The sequence below is a fragment of the Corylus avellana genome, chromosome 6 (genome assembly GCF_965113065.1).
Source record: "Corylus avellana chromosome 6, dhCorAvel1.hap1.2, whole genome shotgun sequence".
NCBI lineage: Eukaryota > Viridiplantae > Streptophyta > Magnoliopsida > Fagales > Betulaceae > Corylus > Corylus avellana.
The window spans coordinates 18,325,875-18,348,399 of record NC_142495.1 but is presented as its reverse complement, the minus strand read 5'-3'; the positions used below and the strand labels follow the sequence as shown (position 1 = coordinate 18,348,399).

The 22,525-nt window shown below is 35.3% G+C and overlaps 3 protein-coding genes across 3 annotated transcripts; 2 read left to right on the top strand and 1 right to left on the bottom strand.

Annotated features, from left to right (window-relative positions):
* The first annotated feature begins 254 nt into the window (after positions 1–254).
* Positions 255–2,118, top strand: LOC148584967 (uncharacterized). The gene is made up of 3 exons (XM_088517613.1): positions 255–734; positions 1,507–1,836; positions 1,885–2,118. The coding sequence occupies exons 1-3, from the start codon at positions 255–257 to the stop codon at positions 2,116–2,118; spliced, it is 1,044 nt and encodes a 347-aa protein (XP_088373739.1).
* Positions 2,119–12,576: 10,458 nt separating this feature from the next.
* On the top strand, positions 12,577–16,840 carry BAC2 (Mitochondrial substrate carrier family protein). Its single transcript, XM_059601067.2, has 2 exons — positions 12,577–13,408; positions 16,001–16,840. The coding sequence occupies exons 1-2, from the start codon at positions 13,160–13,162 to the stop codon at positions 16,691–16,693; spliced, it is 942 nt and encodes a 313-aa protein (XP_059457050.1). The 5' UTR covers positions 12,577–13,159; the 3' UTR covers positions 16,694–16,840.
* Positions 16,841–17,918: 1,078 nt separating this feature from the next.
* Positions 17,919–19,377, bottom strand: PDX1.2 (pyridoxine biosynthesis 1.2). Its single transcript, XM_059600961.2, has one exon. It carries the CDS (start codon positions 19,058–19,060, stop codon positions 18,146–18,148), a length of 915 nt encoding a protein of 304 aa, XP_059456944.1. The 5' UTR covers positions 19,061–19,377; the 3' UTR covers positions 17,919–18,145.
* Between the last annotated feature and the right edge of the window lie 3,148 nt (positions 19,378–22,525).

Below are 22,525 nucleotides of genomic sequence, written 5' to 3'. Positions count from 1 at the left end.
TTATATGTTTGTGATGTCCTTAGTCCTTAGATGAAGATTTTTAATAGTTACTTTGATTTTTCGTTTTTGATTTTTTTTCTTTTGGTAATTTGATGAATTTGATTTAATTAATTTATTTGTTACTCTTTTCAGTTGTTGATGCTAATAAGAACTATTTTGAGTAAAAAATTCGAACAAATATTTTATATTTCCAATTCTATGTACTTTTCAAGTTAATTATTGATCCATAAATTTTTCTTACAGCATAGAAAAATATGGGCAAACCAAAAACAATCGAGTCATTCTTTAAGAAAAAAGATGCGAGCTATTCAGAGGCTAATACACAGTTAGATAGACCATTAGCAACAGATCTTAATGCTTTAGTGATTGATGAGCAGCCTTCTAAATATCCAAGAATCCAACCTGAAGAAATGAATGCTATCTCTTTGGAACATGATCCAGGATTACGTCCCCAAATAAGAGAATTTTCTGTAAACTTACAAGATGAAATGCGGCATGCTTTTCTTAAAGCTGGTCCATATCAACCCAAACATGCAAAATATCCAGCTTCAGGACCGGATAATCATCGTCGTCGATTTCAAGCCTCTTGGTTCAAGACATACTCAACTTGGTTAGAGTATTCACCTTCACAGAATGCCATATTTTGTCATCCATGTTATATTGTTGCTAAGCAATCGACAGGCCGTCCGGGATCAGATACCTGTACAATGAAATGTTTTAACAATTGGAAAAAGGTAAACGATAGAGTGAATTGTCCTTTAATGGGACATGTGGGTAAAGATCCAAATTCACCACATAAAATTGTTGTGAAATGTTGTGATGATCTCAAGAACAATTCATGCCATATTAGCAAGTTAATTGTAAAACAATAATTACAACAAATGGAGAATAGTCGATTGCGGCTCAAAACCTCAATAGATAGTGCTCGATGGCTCACATTCCATGCATGTGCATTCAGAGGTCATGATGAAAGCTGAAACTCAAAGAATCAAGGTAATTACATTGAATTGATAAAGTTCTTAGCAACTTATAATGATAGCATTGTTGAAGTTGTATTGGAAAATGCTCCACTGAATGCAAAATATACATCACCAAAAATTCAAAAAGAAATTTTGCATATCATTGCAAGTAAAGTGCGAGATATGATTTTTATAGATATTGGGGATGCCAAATTTTGCATTCTTGTTGATGAAGCTCGAGATAAGTCAAAAAGGGAACAAATGGCAATTATTTTGAGGTCTGTTGATAAAGATGGTTTTATCAAGGAGAGATTCTTTCATATTGTCCATGTCACAGATTCTACTGCATTAATTTAAAAAAACGAGATATGTAATGTTCTTTCTCATTACGACCTCCCAATTGAGAATATTCGATGTCAGGGATATGATGGAGCTCGTAATATGCGTGTTGAATGGAATGGGATACAAGCTTTATTTCTTAGAGAATGTCCCTATGCATATTATGTGCATTGCTTTGCTCATAAGCTACAATTAGCTTTAGTTGCAGCATAGAAAAGCAAAATATGTTCATCAGCTCTTTGTCCATTTGACTTCTATTATCAATATTGTTGTTGGTTCTTCAAAATGCCATGATGAATTTCAATCTTTTCAAGTAATTGAGATTGAAAGTATGACTGCTGCTAATGAAATTGAGGTAGGAAGGGAGGCAAACCAAATTGGTACTTTGCAACGACCTGGAGATACTAGATGGTCTTCTCATTTTGAATATGTTTGTAGCTTGAGAAGATTGTTTTGTCCAACTTGCTTAGTTCTTGAGAGAATCTCAAATGAGGGAATCAACTATGCTCAACGTGGTGATGCTGAGGTGGCTTATATGGTATTAACCTCATTTGAATTTGTTTTGATCTTGCATTTGATGAAACAGATTATAGGATTTACTAATTCTTTTTGCCAAGCTTTGCAACAACATTCTCAAGACATTTTAAATGCTATGACTGTAGTGTCAACTACAAAATTACTTCTTCAGAAGTTGAGAAATGAAGAGTGGAAGCCTTTCCCTGATATTCTTAAATCATTTTGTGAAAAAAATGAAATTGATGTCCTTGATAATGAATGCTCATTACACTATAGCTCAAGGCAAATCCCGTCGCCAAGATGAAGAATCTCCGATGCCAATTGAGGATGTTTTCAACCCTATTTGGAACGACGCCATTTTGAATCGAAATGACGTCGCTCCTTGTACACTCGAACAGGCACATAAAAAATGACACGACGTTTCGGACAATACCAAAGACAACGCCGTTTTGGATTTTCAAAACCCGATCCGACCCAAAGTAAAAATTTACATCCCGAAAATCAGTTTTAGGGACCCAAGCCATGGCACAAAAGGCCCAAGCCTAGGTCCAGTCAACTACCCATGGCCCAGACCAAAACCGATATTGACATGAGATCCAACCCGCAGGGCAGATCTGACCCACGTGTCACGGCTGACACGCGCCAGCCCAGATCCGCTCCACGCGTCAGGCTTGAGCTGCGCGTGGCGTGCCCAGCCGCCGCATGCCGGTCCGGTCCAAAACGATTCGGTTCACCTGAACCCCCAAAACCACCATTTTTCGGCCCTAAGGTGGTTTTTTTGCCCGTTCTCACTCATTTCATCCCCGGTTTAACTCATTTCAAAGCTATTAGAGAGCTAATTCGAGGGGGAAGAGTATTGCAGGGTTTTCAAACTACAATTTCCAAAGAAATTATTCTAAACCACATTGGGAAAGGGGTGGATCTTCTTATCAAGGTCAAAGGCACACAAAATGAGGTTTGTTCGACCGTGTTGGTTGTCACCAAGGCAACATGAGGAAGTGGAATTCATTCTACCAGATTTGGCTCAATCAGAAATTTCAAGTGATAGATGCTTGAGGGGTCCACGTCCTTTGAGGATTGCAAGGACAGTTGTGCAAAATTCGAGGGACTCGTGGCCGATGAGCAACAATTGATATAGAGGTGATCAATTTATGCCACAAAATTCAAACCTCCCGTACTACAGGGCCTATATGAATAATTATTAGGCAAGATTGACTTATCTTAGAGACGAGTGATCTCATAATATAAAAATAATAATAAAGTTATTTATTTATTATTATTTGCTGGTTTGTAATAAGTTAGAACCACATTTTTAATTTTTTATGTTGGTGTGTTGTAATTAATATTAAATATATTACAGTTATTGTAAATAAATATTTGTATTAGATTGTTGGATCCATATTTTAAAATGGCTATTAAAAGTAGTATAGATTCCTCAAAGGTTGAAAGCCTTAATGGAATCAATTTTAGAATATGGAAACATCACATCTCTTATGTATTGACGCATGAGAGAGTTTTGTACACTCTCACAACAAATAGACCCGAAGTAGAAGACCAAAAAGATGATGCCATCAAGAAAAAAGAAAAATGGATGGAAGATGACCTAATGGCAAGGGCCACTCTTCTCCATAGCATGAAAGATAATATCATCACTCTCTTTGAATGATATGAGACAACTAAGAACATTATGGAAGTACTAGAAAAAAAGTATCGTCCTAGGTCGGATACTCACATACATCTATTATTGGACAAATATAATATTGTACGTATGAGTGAGGAAGACTATGTGGGTGACTTTGTGAATCAAATGGAACTCAATGCAAAAGAACTTGCATCTGTTGGTCATCCAATATTCGACAAAATGCAAGTAACTATAATACTAAATGGTCTTCCTCTGTCTTGGGAACATGTGATAACCTCGTTCACCCATAGTAGAAAAGATATATCCATGATTTCCCTACCAGTGTTGCTCGTGTTAGAAGAAGAAAGGATGAAAAGAAGAAGGAGAGAAGGGCAATCCAGCAACCTCATGCTGGCCCAAATCAAAGCTCAGACTTTATGTGCTCCAACATTTAAAGGCAAGCCTAAAAAGTTCAAGAATAAGTGGAAGGGTAAGCTGAAGGTAAAAACAAAATCAAATGAGCATGTGATGCAGATCACAGGTTCCCTGGAAGTGCGATCGAGCGCACTTCCAGACACTTGCGCATCAGGCCCTTGGTTGTGCGATCGATCGCCCTTGTAGTTGCGATCGAGCCCACTCAGGCATATCTGTTCCGCAAAAGAGACATCAGACACACTTATCTTAGTTTTAATCTTTTGTTTGAAACTAGGTTTCTTTGTTAGTTGTTATTTTATTTTATCTTTAAGTTGTTCAGATCAGATTAGGTTCTTTATTAGTCTTCTATTTGGTTTAGTCTTCTTTCATAGACTTCTAAACCCACTTTATTTCATTGTTATTTTAGAATTAGGAGTCTTGGGTTATAAATATATGCTTATAGCCTTTAGCAATTCAGTTGTTGATTATTATTGATTTTGATTAATGAGAATACTTAGAGTTGAGTTTATTCCTTTTTTCCTTTAAACTTTAGAGAGTATCTATTGTTTTTTAGAAGAATTCTTAGATTATTGATAGACTCAAGATCTAGAATTAATTATCTGCTGCTTTATTTTTGTTTTCCGCTGCAGCCTACTAAGTCACGCTGCATCAGCATGTTTCAAACGTGGTAAAATGAGACATTTCAAGGTGAATTGTTTGAAAAACAATGGTGACAAGAAACATAAAGCAATAGCTATGGTCATTATTGAAGTGATGATGGCAGAACCAACTACAAATTCTTGGTGGATCGACTCAGCAGCAACCAAACATATCACAAGAGACCAAGAATTCTTCGTAGATTTCATGGAGAAAGCAGTCGGAGAACACAAAGTATACATGGATAACAACACAAACAGTGATGTGCTGGGCGAAGGAAAATATAAGATTTCTGTTAAAGGGTCAGTCGTTGTTTTACATAATGTTCTGTATGTGCCTAATATCCAAAGAAATCTAATATATGTCCCGTATTAGATAGCATAGGATAGTATTAAGTTTAAGTCTGGGGGGGGGGGGGGGGTGTTTATATTAGAATAAGGAATGTATCTGTTAAAGGTGTGAAAATAGATAATATGTACTTACTCAAAATTGATAAGAAAGTTTCTATTTCACATTATTCATATGTGTCTGAAGATAATTCTTTCTTATGGCATTTAAGATTAGGCTACATCAACACAAATAAAATGATAATAATGAGTAAGAGTGGATTACTACCTAAAATTAATTCTGAAGATTTTAATACATGTGAATCATGCATGTATTAATGAAAAAATGATTAGTAAATCTTTTTCAAAACCTTAGAAATCATCATAGTTATTGGAAGTAATTCATTCTGATATATGTGGACCTTTAAGAACTAAAACACATAGAGTAATGGAATACTTTATTACTTTTACGGATGATTATTCAAGATATGGACATATCTACCTCATCTAACATAAATCTAAAGCTATTAAAAAATTTAAAGAATACAAATTAGAGGTAGAAAAACAATTGGGAAAGTCCATTAAAAACTTGAATAATGATAGGGGAGGTGAATATGAAGCCATGGATTCCTTCTGCAAAGAAAATTGAATAAGACATTTATATACAGTGCCTTGTAAGCCTCAACAAAATGGGGTTGCAGAAAGAAGGAACATAACTTTAATGGATATGACAAGATCCATGATAGCATATGCTGAGTTACCTAACTATTTTTAGGGAGAGGCTTTATCCACTGCAGCATATATTCTTAACATAATTAAAACTAAAACAAAACCTCTTACACCCTATGAGTGTTGGACATGCCTAAAACCATATTTTAACAACCTCAAAGTATGGGGATGTAAGACACTTGTACTTATTCCAAAACCCTTATGGGATAAGTTAGGAAGTAAAACATGGGAATGCATATTTATATTATATATAGAAAATGGTAGTGGATATAGATTTTACCATTCAGATAAGTGATTAATAGAAAGCAGGGATGCTGCATTTCTAGAAAATACCAATCAGATTACTTCCATGGATGAAATCAGACTCTTACAAGGTGAAGATCTTGAGTGTCAAACACCACAAGGCATTTTGACAGAAAATGAACAAAACACAGATCTTCAGAATAGTGGGAGCAAAAGAAAATCCAATGATCCACCTCATTTGGATATAAATGATCAGAATAGTGGGAGTAAAGACAAAGACGACCATCAATTACACTCAATGATCATTATGTACAAAGTACAGATTATGTAAATTTGCAAGAAAATTCAGCAAATTTCAAAGAAGTTGTAACTAGTCATGGTACTGAAAAATGGATTGAACCTATGGATGAAGGAGCTTGAATCAATCTAGAAAAATGATGTGTGGGAGCTTAGGGATTTACCAAGTCAAAGGAGAGCAATTGGATGCAAGTGGGTTCTAAGAAAGAAATTTAAACGCTTTGACAAGAATAAAGCTAGATTGGTGGATAATGGGTTTACTCAGCAACCTGGTGTAGACTTTATTGACACATACTCACCTGTGGCAAAATTCGCCTCAATGAGGATAATCATGTCCATTGTAGCTAAAATGGATTTGGAATTATATCAATTGGATGTTAAGGCAGCTTTTCTCAATGGAAAATTAAAAGAAGCGATATATATACTACAACCTAAATGATTCTAGATCGAAGGACACGAAGAGAAAGTCTACAAATTAAAAAGGTTGTTGTATGGACTTAAACAATCTTCGAGGCAATGATATTTAAAGTTCACCAAGCAATACTAGAAATTGGTTTTGAGGTAAGTCCACTAGATCACTGTGTTTACATATGTAATGAGAATGATGAATTAACATTATTATCATTATATGTAGACGATATATTACTATCTGGTAATTGTTCAGATATGATAAATAAAACAAAATACTTTTTGTCATCCATATTTGAAATAAAAGATATGAGCGTTGCTACTTATGTCTTGAGAATAAGAATTTCTAGAAATAGAAATTTAAATTCATTATATTTGGATCAAGAAAAATATATGGAAAAGATACTTAAGAGGTTTAATATGGATAAATGTAAACCTTTAAGTACACCTGTTTCGAAAGGTTAGCACTTAAGTAAAACAATGTGTCCTCAAAATAAGACAGAGATTCAAGAAATGGAATATGTCCCCTATGCCCAAGCAGTGGGTAATCTCGTGTATGCAATGACAAGTACAAGACCTGATATTTGTCATGTAGTAGGATTAGTAAGCAGATATCAATCTAATCTAAGGAAGACACATTGGCAAGCAGAAAAATGTATATTCAAATATTTGCAAGGTACTAAAAACATGGGCTTATGTTTTGGTATAAGTGATCTAGGAATTACAGGATTCACAGATACAGATTTTGCTGGAGATGTTGATGATAAAAAATCAACAAGTGGGTATGTGTTCTTGTTTGGTGGAACAACCATTTCTTGCTTGAGTAAGAAACAAAATTGAGTTGCAAAATCCACTATGGAAGCTGAATATATATCATGTAGCACAGCGGTAAGTAATGCAGTATGGATTAAACGTTTTGTAGAAAGCTTAAATTTAGGTTTAAACAGTAAACGAGTCAATATGTTTTGCAACAACAAGTTTGCTATCTCTTTAATAAAAAGTTGAGCACGGTACTCCAAAGACAAACGTATTAATGTAAATTACATCTATATTCAAGATATAGTGTAAAGAGGAAAAATAAAAGTCGAATTTGTTCCCTCAACAGAGATGGTGGCCGATCCTATGACCAAAGGATTGTCTTTGGATAAATTCAAAGTGCATGTAGCTACAATGGGATTAAGAAACACCTAGTGGTAGCTGTATATATATATATATATATATATTAAAGCACATATGAAAGGATTTGGGGACGCCTGAATGAACGATTCTCTGTAATTCTATTAATATAAAGGGAATAATTGGTTAGATCATAGACAGAAGACACTAAAGAAATACGAATATTACAATTCTCATACATGTAAGGTTCACCGAGAAACATTATGTTAAAGTAAGTAATATACATGCTTTAAAAGTGTGAAAGACACTGATAAGGTGAATCAAGGAAACACTTGATCGAAACTCAGTAGAGGTCAGCACATAGTTTTGTGTATGGCTGAAATCGTCAATTGTGAAATAGGTGTGAACTAATATTCCTAACCACAAAGAATTGATGTCATTCGTTTAGTTGAAAAGCGAAATGAAGTCACCCTAATATACAATCAATAAGAAAGTATATGGTCAAAGGTGCGGTTAGATAAAATGAAAAAATTGTATATACATTATAAAATGTCATAATCTAACGCCGATCTGTAATCTCTATAGATGAGAGTTGACATGTATAAAAGTTATTATTGCTACCAAAGCGATAATGTTCAACTAGATTACATATATGATGTTATAGTGTGATCAAGTGGGAGATAATAATTTATGGATGATCACACCATAACTAGTTTGGTCATCCCCATAGATAATCATACCCTTCCATGGTGGTTATGATAAGTAATGAGATATAACTCTTGGTGAAAAGTTATATCATGACTCTATAAATAGAATATACTTATCATTCTATTAATTCATTCATTGACTTCTATCACTTTGTCCTCCATAAGATTTTCATCCTAACGGGAGACTTCCTACATACAAAAGATCATTCGTATATTTTCCTACAAATTTAATATTAATTAATCACAAGCCCAATGATAATTATAAAAGAGGAATGCTAGGCTTACAAACAAATTTTACGAAAAAAACTTTTACAACATGATGTGGCACAACATGATTAGAAATGAGATAATTTCAACTTTTGAGAAACTCAATCATGTTATGTCACATCATGTTAAAAAAGTTTTTTTTTTTTTTTTTTTTTTTGTAAAATTTGTTTGTAAACTTAACATTTTTCATTTTAAAAACCATATCATTTTTAGAGTGACACAAGAAAGACTTCTAGCATATTCCAACGTGTCTAAGAGAAGCCGAAATTCCATATAACACTAATTTGTGTATTATTTTTCATAATCTAGCATTTACTTATTAATATCAATGGAATTATTTTTCACTGCGTATAATTTTATATGCATAATTCCAACAGTAGTTGACGAGGGAGCGAAATTGGCGGAGGCCATTGAAGAAAAAAAGAAGGGACATTTGTCTCCGTGGGTCTCTTGATGCAAAAGGTTTGAATATCTTATTTCACCACATGGTTAAACAGTACATGATATAAAGCATATCTATATAGTTGATTTGAATTTTTGATTGTGTGATGCACGTTTTCTTTCTCTGAATTGCCACTTGTCGTATTTTGTTTGATTTCTATGTGCATGTGAGGCACACATTTTCCTTGTCTGAGCGGTGTGGTTTGTTTCTTTGGGTGTGGACATGGTTTTCTTTTAAATTGTCTCTTGACTTGTCAACATGAGATGATTTTTCATCCAAATTTATTACAAACAATCACCCAATATATATGGAAAAAAGTTACAGGAGTTTCACCCAATATAAATGCTAGAACAATATTACTCATCATCCCTCTCCTCATCTACTAATCAATCAAGAATATTTCTTGATTCCTTTTAATATTAATATTAATCCTGGATTTTCTTCAACATTTACGTGGTTATTTTAGCTGGTTTTGTTGATGATCACGTAAGCAAAGAAGGTGGCAAGTCAATTAAGAGTGAGTGACACGTAGGGTAGATGTTCACGTGGTTTTCCACGTAATTTCGTGGAATGTGGACCACTCTGACTCCCAAAGCAAGGCATTTGTGGCTCGAGTTGGAGTGCAGAGGCAAGAGGAAGAGCCAAACAATCATCGAGGCTCGAGCATTGCAGGTGATGTCAGCCGTGTTTATTTTAACTTTTATTTTGAAACCCCTTTCCAACAAATCCAACTCACCACGGCACATACGGACAATCCGTACCCTCCACTTATGTCCCCCACTTTCTCCAACCTTCTTTTCCTCCATAAAGGATGATCAGGTTATGGTGAGGGCGACCTCACCCCCATCATCCAGCGACCTCACCCATTTGCGGACGGATTTTCGTATGACATATATCATCAAGCAAGTTGTGACATCCAGAGGATTTTTTTTTAAAAAAAAAATTTCTTGTCTGGGGGAGAGAGCAAAGAAAAACAAAGAATATTGTCAAAATGGCTCCTAAGTCCTATCAAGAAAGTGAGAAACCCAAGACCAAAGAAAAACTCCTAAGTTCCATCAAGAACAAAGAAAAGCTCCCATATAGCAGGGGAAACATTTTGATTGATCTACACGTGATTGTCCAAGGGCCAACAATGATGTGTTTTGATGGGAATGAATATGCTTTTTTTTTCTTTCTTTTTTTTTTTTTCTCTAAGAAATGACAATGCTTGACATGACTACCTACGAACACAATTCCAAGATACCAGGTGTTTAATTAGTCTAATGGGTTTTTTTTTTTTTTTTGATGCTTTTTTAATGAAAACGAGGTAATCAACATCCATATACATCGGTGTTTGGGGTAACTAACAGTTCGTGTTTGCAAGTTACGATACAGTCGTGTTTAAGCACGTATATAATATTATATAAATTAAATATAATTTATTAATTTTGTATTAAGTTTGTGGGTCATGTAAAAAATTGTCAACTTTTATGTTACGTGTCGAAGTCGGATTGTATCGATGTATAAATATAAGACTGTATAGATAAATCTTAAACTTTAATTTGACTTATTTAATTAAACAAGTAAGACCCATCAATCCTAATCGACTAATTTTATATTTGATTTATGTTGATCGTATTAAAAATTGACAATCATAATATAGACACATTTAAAAAAATGAATAAAAAGAATCCGATTAAGTTGTCTAACCGGCAATTAATTTGAATGGGATATAATGGCACTTTTGGATAATATTTTAATTAAAAGAATTTGTTATAGAATTTATTTATATATAATGGCGCTTTTGGATAATATTTATATGCTTATCAAATGATATTAATTTAAGCCAATCAAGTCAATTTTGTATCAGTTTTTGTTGAATCAACCTGATGGAACTTGTTTATTCAATAAGTTAAAACAGTTCCATTCATACTGTTAAAAATATTAATTAAAAAATTAACTTTATCTCTTTAAACCAATTCAAAATTTTAAAATAATTAGTAATTTAAAACACATATTATAAAATGTCTCATTTCCAGTTAAAATGATTTAACACGTGTCAATCTAAAACAACTTAGTTATTAAATAAATTATGTAGGGTTATGCCATGTTACTTTGAGAGGATGAGATCAATCAATCAAGGGGTATGGGGCTTGCATCATCCATTTAATCATATACAATTGAGTGGTCGTGAGCGGCCGACACAAATGACCACTATGAGACATGATACAGGGCATTCCTTTCAAATTCTAATCCCATTTGATGACGTCTCTTAATTTATGCCCAAAAATTTGACTGAGCTTCTCAAGTGTCAATTCAGCGTGCCCTCATCATGGAGCTTTCCACCAAACAGATAATCATCCACCCAATGAATATATTTGGTTGCGTCATTTTCCACGTGAAGATCTGGATAAAGAAAAAGAAAATAAACTTTTTTTAAAAAAATTAATCAATTAATTATCTATTCCTTATGGTTTAAAGTTTAAGGTGGTCCATGCGTTATTCACGGGAATAAAATCATCTCTATTTTATTATTTATATTAAAGTTGAATGATAGATACAATTTATAATATTAAATCTCGTTTTACACTGAATGAATATTCTCAATTTTAAATAAAATAGAGAGAATTGTATTTGCTAGTCAAGATGGTTCATAGTTAATGAGTTACTTTGTTGTAAAATTACAATTTTATTTTCAAATTAAAATGAAAAGAATATGTTGCCTATGATCGCCCCTCAAATGGTAAGAAAAAGTCTCCCTTTGTGTGATGAGGAGAGACAACCCTTCACCACGCCAGTCACCTCAATGTCCCTCAAATGGCCTCCCCTCAAAGTGGTGCGGTCGCTAACCCCCTCCTATTGTCTCTACTTTGTGAGAGATGGCCTCCGAATAGGCTACCACTCTTTTATATGGCCTCCCTCAAAGGGGGTGCAGTCGGTTCCCCCACTATACTCTCTAAAGGTGGCTGTCCTTTTATGAGACATATGAGAAGGGGCACGTCGATTATTCCTCTCTAAGGGGTGGTTGCTCTCCTATGAAGGGAGGCCACACCTTACTCGGCTGCTCTTCATCTAGTGAGGAGCGGTACCTTTATTTTTATTATTATTATTTTTTTTAAATTTAAAATAAAATTATAATTTTACAAAATGCGCTAACTTGTCGCTCTATGCCATGTGTCAATTGACAATTAGTTGGCTATACAAATCAATGTGCATTTAATGCTTTTTGGAGACACTTACACAATTGAAATAAAGTGGCACCTAAGGATTGATTTACACTTTACCATTATCAAATTTTATGGCAATTGTACGCGGTCCACTAAATAACGTTATTTAAAAATAAAAAAAAAATTAAGATACGTTTGATTTCCCACCATAATAAATAAATAATTTTTTTTCATAGTCTAAAAAAGATGGGCACGTTTAACACTAGGCTAAGGGCACCAAGAGAAAAAGCAGGCAGCATGTGATGCTCATATTGGTCCACGTGGCATCCTCCTACTGCTTATTAAAAAGGAAGACGTTTGCCGTTTCGTCTCCAAGGCAAGAGTCCCAATAATACGAGCAACCGGTGGCTTTTGTTTCGTTTATCTGTGGAAACAAAGTTTTGAGGCCTTGGGTTGTTCTCTCTAATCTCTGTTTTTTTTTTCTTTTCTCTTTCTCCCTTCTCTAGGAAAGGAAAGTAAAAAATATTGAGAAAAGAAGGGAGAAAATTGAGAAAAAGAAGCTAGCTAAGGCGTTGTATTCTCGGATTTGGTAAGTGAGAAAGAATAGATTATGGGACTTTGTTGGTCTTTACAAGGAATTAAATAGAGTGTTTGTTCGGTGAGAATGAGAGGGAGATTCCAAAAGTGAATGCTTTTTGTAGAGAGACCCAGAAAGGTAATTTGTTGGTGGATATACTCTTGTATCCCAATTGGTTATCTCTAATTGTTTAGAGATAGAGGATATATATATTTATTTGCAATCCTTGTATTGTTCGTACATAATCACACACCCATAGATTAATATATTTGATCCGTGTAAGCCAAAGGGATCACGGTGATTATAAGAAGGCAAAAGGAGAAGTGGGTTTTCACCACAAGTGAGAACTCATTAGTATCTGAGCCTTTTTTTTTAATTATTTTTTTGTGTGGGGAATGGGAGTTGTTGTGATGGATTTCTGGCCAGAGTTTCTTGCATGCAGCTGGGGTAGAGAATTTGTGGCCGGAGGCTTTGGAGGCATTGCCGGTATAATCTCCGGTTATCCCCTCGACACCCTCCGTGTCCGGCAACAGCATTCGAATGCGGGTTCTGCTTTTCGCATCCTTCGCAATGTTATAGCCGCAGAAGGCCCTTCTGCTCTCTACAGAGGCATGGGTGCACCGCTGGCCTCTGTCACCATTCAGGTCTTTTTTTCTCTTTTGTTTCTTTGCTTGTTTGATTAAATCATGTTTCAGTTTTCTTTGTATTGATCGTATGATCTTCCATGTCCTGGATTTGGGTTTCATTCATGTGTTTGTTGCGGTAACTTTTAAGGTAGTCACATGGTGGGTTCTGTAGTTCCCTTTATGTGATGTGAGGTAAGAGCTTATCGAGATTTTGATTTGCCCAACCTATTTTTCCAACCAAGTATAGCTTATCAACCTTGTTTGGCTCTCAGAATTTCTTGGCTAAATATTATCTGGAAAAAAATAAAATAAAATAATTACTGGTATTATGGTATTTTGCTCCATGTTACTGATGTGCTGTCACACTTCAGTCCTTTTCGATGTCGGTTTTATATAAAAAAAAAAAAAGTGTTTTTGTTTTGTGTCAGTATCAGGAATCAGGCTGGGAAAACCAGCTCTTCTTGTCTTGGACTCTGCAGATAGCCTACCAATACCAGTCATGTGATATGTGGTCTCAATGGCATGGCATGGCGTTTTATATATATATATATATATATATATATATATATATATATAACGCCATGCCATGCCATTGAGACCACATAACACATGACTGGTATATATATATATATATATATATTTCTTTTCTGTAAACTTTTGTTCTTCCATAAACCATAGGACAATGGAATTCTTGGGCCCTCCACACGTGGGGGGGACCCCTAAAAGTTTGATTCCATGGGGGATATACCTCTTTGTGTAGGTGTAGCCTGTGGCCTGCTGTGGTCTCCCACTTCTCAAGGAAAAGGAATATGACTTGGAATGCTTTCAACTATAGGGAGTTTTTAGGGATTTGGGATCCCTGCACTTGGGCCACCCTCCCTTTGAGACTTTATTCAGGATCCAGCAGATTCTTTGCAACACAGTCTGCAATACCTAAAAATATCTGCCATTCAACATAGATTTTAGCTCAAGGTACTTTGAGGCTTATTCAGGATCCAGATCAATTCCTAGTGAAAATAGCTAAAAAGGTAAATGATTGGTCGCTCCATGAAGTCTTTTCAGGGTCCCCCCCCCCCCCCCACACCAAAACGGTTGGTGTGTGTTTGATAAAAAGTTTTGGTTTAATAGGGTAACAAAAATTGATTGATGTAAAAAAAATAATTTTTTTTTTTTTAAAAAAAAGTAAGAATATTTGATATGAAAAAAAGAGAAAATTTTATTTGGTAGTATTATTTTTTATTTGAATAATAATAAAAAGTGATTAATGCGATATAAAAAATAAGAAAATATAGAAAAAATTAAAAAAGTAATATGAATAGTATTGAAGGCAAAACCTGTTATCAAACAGAGCCTTGATTGGGGTGGCCATGGCTAGCCGTCCCTTTCTTTTTGCGTTTTGTGTTAGTTCTCTTTTTGAGGTAGTGATGACATGACATATTTTTATCCTTTCATTACAAACGAACATTAGGGTTCTAGGTGTAACAGTACCTTTCTTGTGAAGCCTTTTCGGCCTATTGTATGATTTGTATCCGTGATGCCCAGAATTGGTCTTACTAGATGGCTGTCTACGGAATTAGCAACTCTATGGAATTAGCAAGTGAGAGCATCTCCAACAGCTCTTTTAAAAAGGCTTTATGGTTATATTTAGTACTTAGTACTTTTCAGCATTTTCACTTTTTAAGCAGACCTTTTAAACTAAATGTTTTTAGCCATTTTGCTACAGTAGAGTTTCATATATTGTAGCACATACTAAACTTTTTTTATTATTTCCTCTCTCCTCTCTCCTCTCTCCTCTCTCTCCCTCTTATCCCTCTCTGGCTCTCTCCTTGTCCTCTTTTCATATAATAAAATAATAATGAAAAATAATATTTAATTAAAGTAGATAGATAAAATAGATGTTATGTTGGAGTGTCTAGTAAAAAACTAGTAGCTAAAATGAAAAAAAGTTGTATTTTGAATATTTAAAATGAAAACACTTGCTGATCTCAAAGGTACATAATCGGAGTTCATTTGCCTTTAGATTTTTTATTTTTTTGGTAAATACAAGAGAAATTGTACCAAACTTTCAAGAACATTGGGGGCTAGCAATACAACGAGGGAGGGAGGAAATGGAAATAGTTCTAGTCTGGAGGGATGAGTTCTTCATTGATTAAAGCTATCTCCCATTAATGAGTTACCTTCTAAAATGATGTTGTGCAAACCAAGCTCTCACACCTTTAGATGGTTTAGTTTGCAGTGGTTTAAACACACAAGTGCGTTTAAAATCACATACCCATATAAATAACTGAGTTTTAATTCTGATGAGTTGCTTCATAATGGAGTGTCTTTAAGTAGAAAGTTGCTGTCAATGCTACTGTTCAATCAATATAGTGCAAACTTTTGTAGTATCTATGTTCTTCCATTCTTGGTCCAGCGAAAAGGAAAAAAGAGGAAGGTTTATATTTTTTGTGTTAAAACGTGTGTATGAATGATCTAACTTAAGTAATATCATTTAGTAGACTCTTATACAACTGTCATATAATTAGACGATGGTTTTTGGTTTTGTTAAGCTGATACTACAATTCTTTCCGCTGATTGGAGCCATGCTGACAATTCATTTGCACATTGCAGAATGCCATGGTCTTCCAGATCTATGCTGTTCTCTCTCGAGCACTTGACCCATCAGTCTCCACCAAAGATCCTCCTTCCTACAAAGGTGTTGCTCTAGGAGGATTTTGCACCGGTGCTCTTCAGAGCCTACTGCTCTCTCCTGTAGAGCTAGTGAAAATCCGCCTCCAATTGCAGAACAATAGCTATGCAAAACTCCATCAGGCAGATTCTTACAAAGGCCCTGTAAGTGTTGCCAAAAGCATATTCAAAACGGAAGGTTTCAGGGGAATGTACCGTGGTCTAGCCATAACTGTGCTGAGGGATGCACCCTCCCATGGTTTCTACTTCTGGACATATGAGTACATGAGAGAGCAGCTTCACCCAGGCTGCAGAAAGGACGGCCAAGAAAGCCTGAAAACAATGTTGGTTGCAGGAGGGCTAGCCGGAGTTGCCAGCTGGGTTTGCTGCTACCCCTTGGATGTTCTAAAGACCAGACTTCAAGCTCAATCACTCTCACCTCTACCAAAATACACTGGCATTGCTGATTGCTTCCGCAAGAGTGTAAAAGAGGAGGGATACAGTGTGCTCTATCGAGGATTAGGAACCGCCGTTGCGAGGGCATTTGTGGTGAATGGAGCTATATTTTCTGCTTATGAGATAGCTCTGAGGTGCCTGTTTAACAATGGGAGCATTCAAACAGAGAATGCTATTTAGGAAATACCCTTTCCTTCGCTGTAAGGATGATCGACTTGCAACATTGATCACCCTCTACATTTATGATTTATTTGCAAAATTCAGTGGGGAACAGTTTTTGTATAATATGTCATTATTATTGCAGCGTTGCTTGATGCATTCTCCAGAGATATGACCTTCTAAATAAAGAAATGCAATCTGGAAGAAATGGATGAGCTTTAGGCTCTGAGCATCGTGGCTGTGTTGTGCTTACTAGTCTCTAGTACCTCTGCAGCATTTCGTTGATGGGCAGCTTGGGGAGCTGTTGAAAAATGGCACCTGGTTGGCTTTTTTTTTACACTGTAATTTTCGTTTTTTAACTTTGTAAACGAAAAGGTTTGACAATAGTCGTTTATATTCATATGGAAATTATCACCTGCAAGCCTTTGACAAATTGATTAACAAGTTTATTTCATCACAAGTTTCTGAATTTTCACGCAATAAGCTGCAGTATGGGATTCATAGTTAAATGAAAAAACAACAATAAGACGGATAGTGCTTAAGAATCAAAACCCATGTTCTTTCTTTTTCTCTTCTGAAGTTGTTTCTAAATAATCTGCCCAATGCCGAAATATCAAGGAAATTGGTGATTCATAGCTAAATGAAAATTACAATGAGACAAATTCCTCCACAACTAGTAGCTTATAAAGCACACATATATCATATATGCTGCATAGAGATACGAAAGATATATTGTAGTATGTATCTTCACGTTCAAACTATTCTAAATGTCATGGAGCAGGGCAGCATTCTTGGCAATTTAATCCACACAAACTGCATGGTAGATATCATATTGAAGCATGCTCCAGCGTCTTCAACAATCTTCGTTTGTTTTGCATTGTTGTACTGCAAGATGTGTCCACCTCGCTGGAGCCAGTTTTTGTGTGGCTATTGTAAACCACTACAGTGTAATCATCGGCTATTGTTGTGTGTTTGTGAATGTCTGATGAAGTGTTAAGCAGAAGAAAGTGAAAGAAAAGTTAAGAACATTTAAACTTTTTTAGCCTGCCTTTGCCTGCAAAAATTGAATTAGTAAGGTAAGCAAAGGCCTCAAAAGAGCTTGAAGCTGAAGCTGGGGTGGCAGTTCTCTTCTCTTGCAAGGTAATCCTCATTCTTCTTTTTTCTTTCCTTTTGTGATTGCATTATTGATATGATCAGGTCACTTCTTATATATGCAGATGAGAACTAAAGAAACAAGATGCCAAAGTACAATAACCAATTTATTCTAGTTTATTTTATGTAAATTCAGATCAGAATCAGGGTAAAATGTGCACAGCTACAAGGCAGACCAAGTATACCCTCTACCCTATCATAGAAAAAAGACAGAAAAAGAAAAAGAGAGACCCAAACGCTCAACAACATAGTGTCCTAAAACAAAACACAAGCACATGATCAGTCACAGACGAGAAATGCATTACAGTGATTCATGAACCACTAAACACCTCCATGTTCAAACTGTTCGATCCTATCCTCACCGAGATTCAGACCCGCCACGGTATCCTCCAACCCACAGCTAGTCTCCACCAACACATGTGGATCAGTATAATGCCTAACAGCTTGAATTATACCCCGGACTCGTTTATACGGGTCCGAACACTCGAAGATCTCTGACCCCACGAACACGCCGTCGCAGCCTAACTGCATCAGGAGCGCCGCATCAGCCGGAGTCACAATGCCTCCGGCCGCAAATTGTACCACTGGCAGCCTGCCCATTTGCTTGGTTTGCGCCAAGAGATCATAGGGAGCCGCTATCTTCTTCGAGAAGGCGAAAACTTCATCTTCATCCATGTTATTCAAAATCCTCATCTCACCCATTACTGCTCTCACATTCTTCACCGTCTTTGCTATGTTTCCAGACCTTGATAAATCCCCCTGAGTCCTCATCATTGCCGCACCCTCTCTTACTCTCCTTAACGCTTCTCCCAGATTCTGACACCCACAAACAAATGGGCAGCGAAAATTATGCTTGTTAATGAAGTTTTCCTCGTCTGCAAGAGCTAAAGCTTCGCTCTCGTCGATGTAATCGACCCCAATGGCTTCTAGAATCTGGGCTTCGACGAAATGACCGACACGGGTTCTGGCCATTATAGGGATCGAGACGGTGCGCTTGATCTCCTTGATGAGCGATAGGTCGGGCATGCGGGAAATGCCCCGGTGGAGAGGCTCCGATACAAGAAGACAGCAGGCGCCCGCTTCTTCAGCGATCTTGGCTTGCTCAGCGTTCGTGACTTCGACAATGGCCCCGCCGCGTAACATTTGGGTCAATCCCGCTTTGAGCGAAAATGGGTTCGTCTTGGCGTCGGTGATGACACAGTTGTTGTAGACCGTGACGGCTCCGTCTTCAGCCATGGCCCAAGTGTTCGTGAATTTGTCCGAACGAAACAGAAACCGAAGGACAGTAACCGATTGAATGCAAAATGCTTGCTGCTGCTGAATGGATAAAAGAGAAGTATATATGAGATGGGAAAGGGTGAGGGCTGGTACCTTTGGGTGTGCTCGAGAAGTTTCGAGGGAGTTTCAAGGCAGATTTTGGTCGGCGGCTCACCCGAAAATTGTAGAAACTTCGATTCTCTTCCAACATTCCAAGGTTGAAGGCATCTTACATAGTGCCCTGTTTGGATATGGGTATGTCTGAATAATCTGGTTTGTAAGCAAGTGCTTAGCCTTAGCATTTATGTAGCGCTTAGTAAATGTTTAGCTAAAATTTAGTTAATGAAAATATTTTATCTGTTTTAGTTATTTATTTTTTCAAAACACCTACGTCCAACTCATTATTTTAGCTCTACTATTTGCAAGGCATAAAATACACACATATGTGGTTAACAAAAGTCATTATTCGCATATGCAGATGTGGTTAATATAAAATATATTATATTTAATAAATTCATCAAATTGACCCTTTTTTTTTTTTGTGTTAAACACCAAAACGACATCGTTTTGGATTAGGTATATGTTCTGTTTACATTATTTTAGGTTATTTTCTTCACAATTCACTCTCCTTGGGCAAAAAGGCAAAAATAATGTGAAATCAATATATTTTTAAAACATTAAGGCTTACAAAAAATTAAAACAAGTCCAAAACATTAAAAACTGGCCTAAATTATTTTCAAAATCATTTAAAATAGGTCATAATTGAGACCCAAAGTAGGCCAAAGAGACTAAAATAGGCTCATTACCTAAAATGTATTAGAAATAAAGATGTGAGAATTGTAGGAAAATAAACGTAGAACATAAACAGAATGGGAAGTAATTGAAATCTGGACAGTAAGGCGATTATGATTCTATCTCTTAGATAAATATTGCCTCCCACTTGTATTAGAAGTTTTGTAGAAGGGAATTAGAGCAATCTTATCCTCAGAATACAATACTGCCCGATATAGTGTGCAGATTGAAAACTCTCAACACTATCTGGAACAAGAAATATTTTGTAACAGCTGTTAATAATGGAGAGAAAAAGAGAAAAAAATAAAATTATCTATAAATAATAAACTGCTGAAAAAATTATATATATTAATTTCATATAATCACATAAGCAGTTTATATAAGTTGAAATACCAGTTTCAAATAATTTTAAAATCTAACATTGAAAAAGCTGTTGAAACTTGAAAAAACACATGATCTCATATGACACAATAATAGAAGATATTAAAGCAGTAGTGGTAACCGATCAAAACAAGATAATAGGATAAATAGTTATTTATTTAAAATAAATAACTATTAAAACATGATAATAGGAGATCACTTATTTATTTGAAATTCAAAATAATCATGAAATAATAATAAATTGGAAATTTTAATTTCATGAAATACTATCAACAATCCCCCACTTATTTCAAGAAAATAAAATTTTCACTTAAAAAAAATATCACCAAAAAATAGAAAATTAAAAAAAAAAAAAAAAAAAAAAATTGTTGTTACACCAAAATGTTAATACATGAATAAAAGTACCTTTAGGGTTTGAACTTTCACTTAGTGTATAATCCTCAAAGCTTTATCAGTGTGATAGTAGACTCAATGTCCTTGAACTATCATACTTAGTGATAAAACTGGAGAATTAACACATATCAACATATTAAAATTTCTATAGTTCTTTTTAGCCGCGCATTAATGGCCATACGCGTTATCCCAACTTCATGAGTGCTCTAGGTGGCTTACCAAGCCTCAACAAAAGCGACCTGACTTTACACTCACATAGGTAGAGTTCTTCTAGATGTTCTTGTAGATTAAAAAACACATTTTATGTGAACTCATTAAGAGTTATACTCAACCTTTCATTTTCATTACAGTACTCGCACTAAACATCAATTATTCATTTAGAGGGTTTAATTTAGTGCTACTATCATCACCATCAAGATTTGTTTTTTCCTATTGAACCTAGAGTTTGTTTTCCAAAGTCTAGGTTGGGTTGCCATCTTGTAGTGATCTATTCAATTGGTTTTAGACCCATCTCAAACGAGCTTTTACGAATCAGATTCGTACTTAGGCCTTTTGTAAAAGGATCTACTAAGTTCATGCACGATTTTACATAGTCTACTGTAATAATGTCTTCTTCCAACAATTGTCTCACAGTATTATGTCTAAGACTGATATGTCTTGACTTTCCATTGTAGGACTTACTATATACTCTTGATAATGTAGCTTGGCTATCACAATGCAAGGAAATTGGAGGCATGGGACTTGGCCATACAGGCAAGTCAATCAAAAAATTTCTCAACCATTTAGCCTCTTTTCCAGCAGCTCCTAAAGCAACAACTCTGACTCCAAAGTTGAGTGAGTTATACAAGTTTGTTTCTCAGATCCCCAAGAGATAGCTGCACCACCAAGGGTAAAAACCCATCCACTTGTGGATTTAGATCCATCATCAGCACAATTCTAATTTGCATCACTATACCCTTCAATTACGGATGGATATCCTCCATAGTGTAAAGCATATGATCTAGTTCCTTTTAAATAACCCAACACTATGGAAATTGCTTTCCAATGTTCCATGCTTGGACAACTTATGTATCTACTTAATTTGCCGACAACAAATGCAATGTCTAGACGTGTGCAATGCATTGCATACATCAGACTTCCAATAACACTAGAATATTCTATTTGTGATACAAATCAATTTTTATTTATTCCGAGCTTTAAAATTGAGTGATAAGGAACACGAGAAATTTTGTTATGCAAATGACTAAATTTATTCAAAACTTTATCAATGTAATGAGTTTGAGATATGGCATATGCATTTCATATTTTGTGTAACTTAATACCAAGTATAGTGTTTGCTATACCCATATCTTTCATATCAAAATGTGATGATAAAAAATATTTTGTATCTTTAATACAAGAAATACTATTACTAAAAATTAGCATGTCATCTACATACAAACATATAATGACAATATCTATCAAACATTTTAAAATAAATGCATTTATTAGCTTCATTCAAACGAAAACCATTAGAAATAACTACGTTATCATATTTATCATGCCATTGTTTTGGAGCTGGTTTTAAATCATATAATGACCTGACTAATTTACAAACTTCGTTTTCTTATCCTCGAATAATGAACCCTTCTGGTTGTTCCATATATATCTCTTTAGCCAAATAACCATTAAAGAATGCTGTTTTGACATCCATTTGATGGATTTCAAGGTTATATATGGAAGCCAAAGATATCAAAGTTTTTATTGAAGATGTTTGAGGGTGTGATTAGAATGTTATGTGATGTTGGACATGTTCCAGACGTGGAAAAGTATTTGATTTCATTGGGCACCTTAGACTCAAACGGTTATGGTTATAAGTCTGAAGGTGGAGTAATGAAG